We start from the raw sequence: 825 nt of genomic DNA, 5'->3' as shown, positions 1-825 counted from the left end.
CAAGCCGACGGCGCCGCGGCCGGTCAGGCTTACGAGCAGCGTGATGCCGAGTGCGAAGCCGTCAGTGAGTTGCGAAGCCTGGTTGTCGTTGAGAATGATCTGATCAATGTAGCCAGGCTTTCCGAAGATGCGCTGCGTCGACAGGTGCGAAACCTGTCCACTGCTGCCGGCCGTCGCCTCTGCAGCGCGCGCGAGGCCCACGTCGGCGAGGTAGCCGTTGCCGCGCTCGTCGAGCAGGATGTTGCCCGCCGACACGTCGCAATGCAGAGTCATCGGCGAGAGCGTGTGCAGATAGTGCAATGCACTCGCCGCGTCGCGCAGCACGCGGAGCCGTGCGGCCGAGGAGAGCGGCGGAGGCGGCGTCTCGAAGCCGAGCATGCGGAGCCGCTGCAGCGCGGCTGGAGTGCGGTAGAGGCGATCCTCGAGGCTGCCGCCGCGGCAGAGGGGGTAGACGAGGCACGCTCTCGCCGGCGCCAAGCAGGCGCCGAGCAGAGGGAGCAGGGACGGGTGGCACGCCGCGCTGAGCGTGCGCACCTCGCTCTGCAGCTCGGCGAGGCCTTGGGCGCCGACACCGACCAGCGCCGTCTTGACAGCGAACCCGCAAGCGACGCGCGGAAGCGACGGCAGCGCGTCGGCGCGGTAGACGCGCCCGAAGCCTCCCTCGCCCACCTTGCGCGCCTCGGCAAAGCCGTCGGTCGCCGTGATGAGCTCGTCGAGAGGGACGGCGGCGGGCGGGTCTTCGGCGCTGGCGCGCAGATGGAGCCTCAGCGCGTCGCATGATGCTCTCGAGTCCAGCTGCTGCCGTTCCATGCCTTGAGTCCCTCA

General features: G+C 69.8%; 1 protein-coding gene across 1 annotated transcript; it reads right to left on the bottom strand.

Moving 5' to 3' along the window:
* On the bottom strand, nt 1-711 carry EMIHUDRAFT_53817 (hypothetical protein; the record flags this gene model as incomplete). Its single annotated transcript, XM_005782641.1, has 1 exon — nt 1-711. A coding segment is annotated over one exon (711 nt), but the record flags the coding sequence as incomplete, so codon positions are not given.
* Nucleotides 712-825: the final 114 nt, after the last annotated feature.

Source organism: Emiliania huxleyi (assembly GCF_000372725.1).
Source record: "Emiliania huxleyi CCMP1516 chromosome Unknown EMIHUscaffold_188, whole genome shotgun sequence".
NCBI classification, from domain to species: Eukaryota; Haptophyta; order Isochrysidales; family Noelaerhabdaceae; genus Emiliania; species Emiliania huxleyi.
This window is presented reverse-complemented; position numbering and strand designations above follow the sequence as displayed.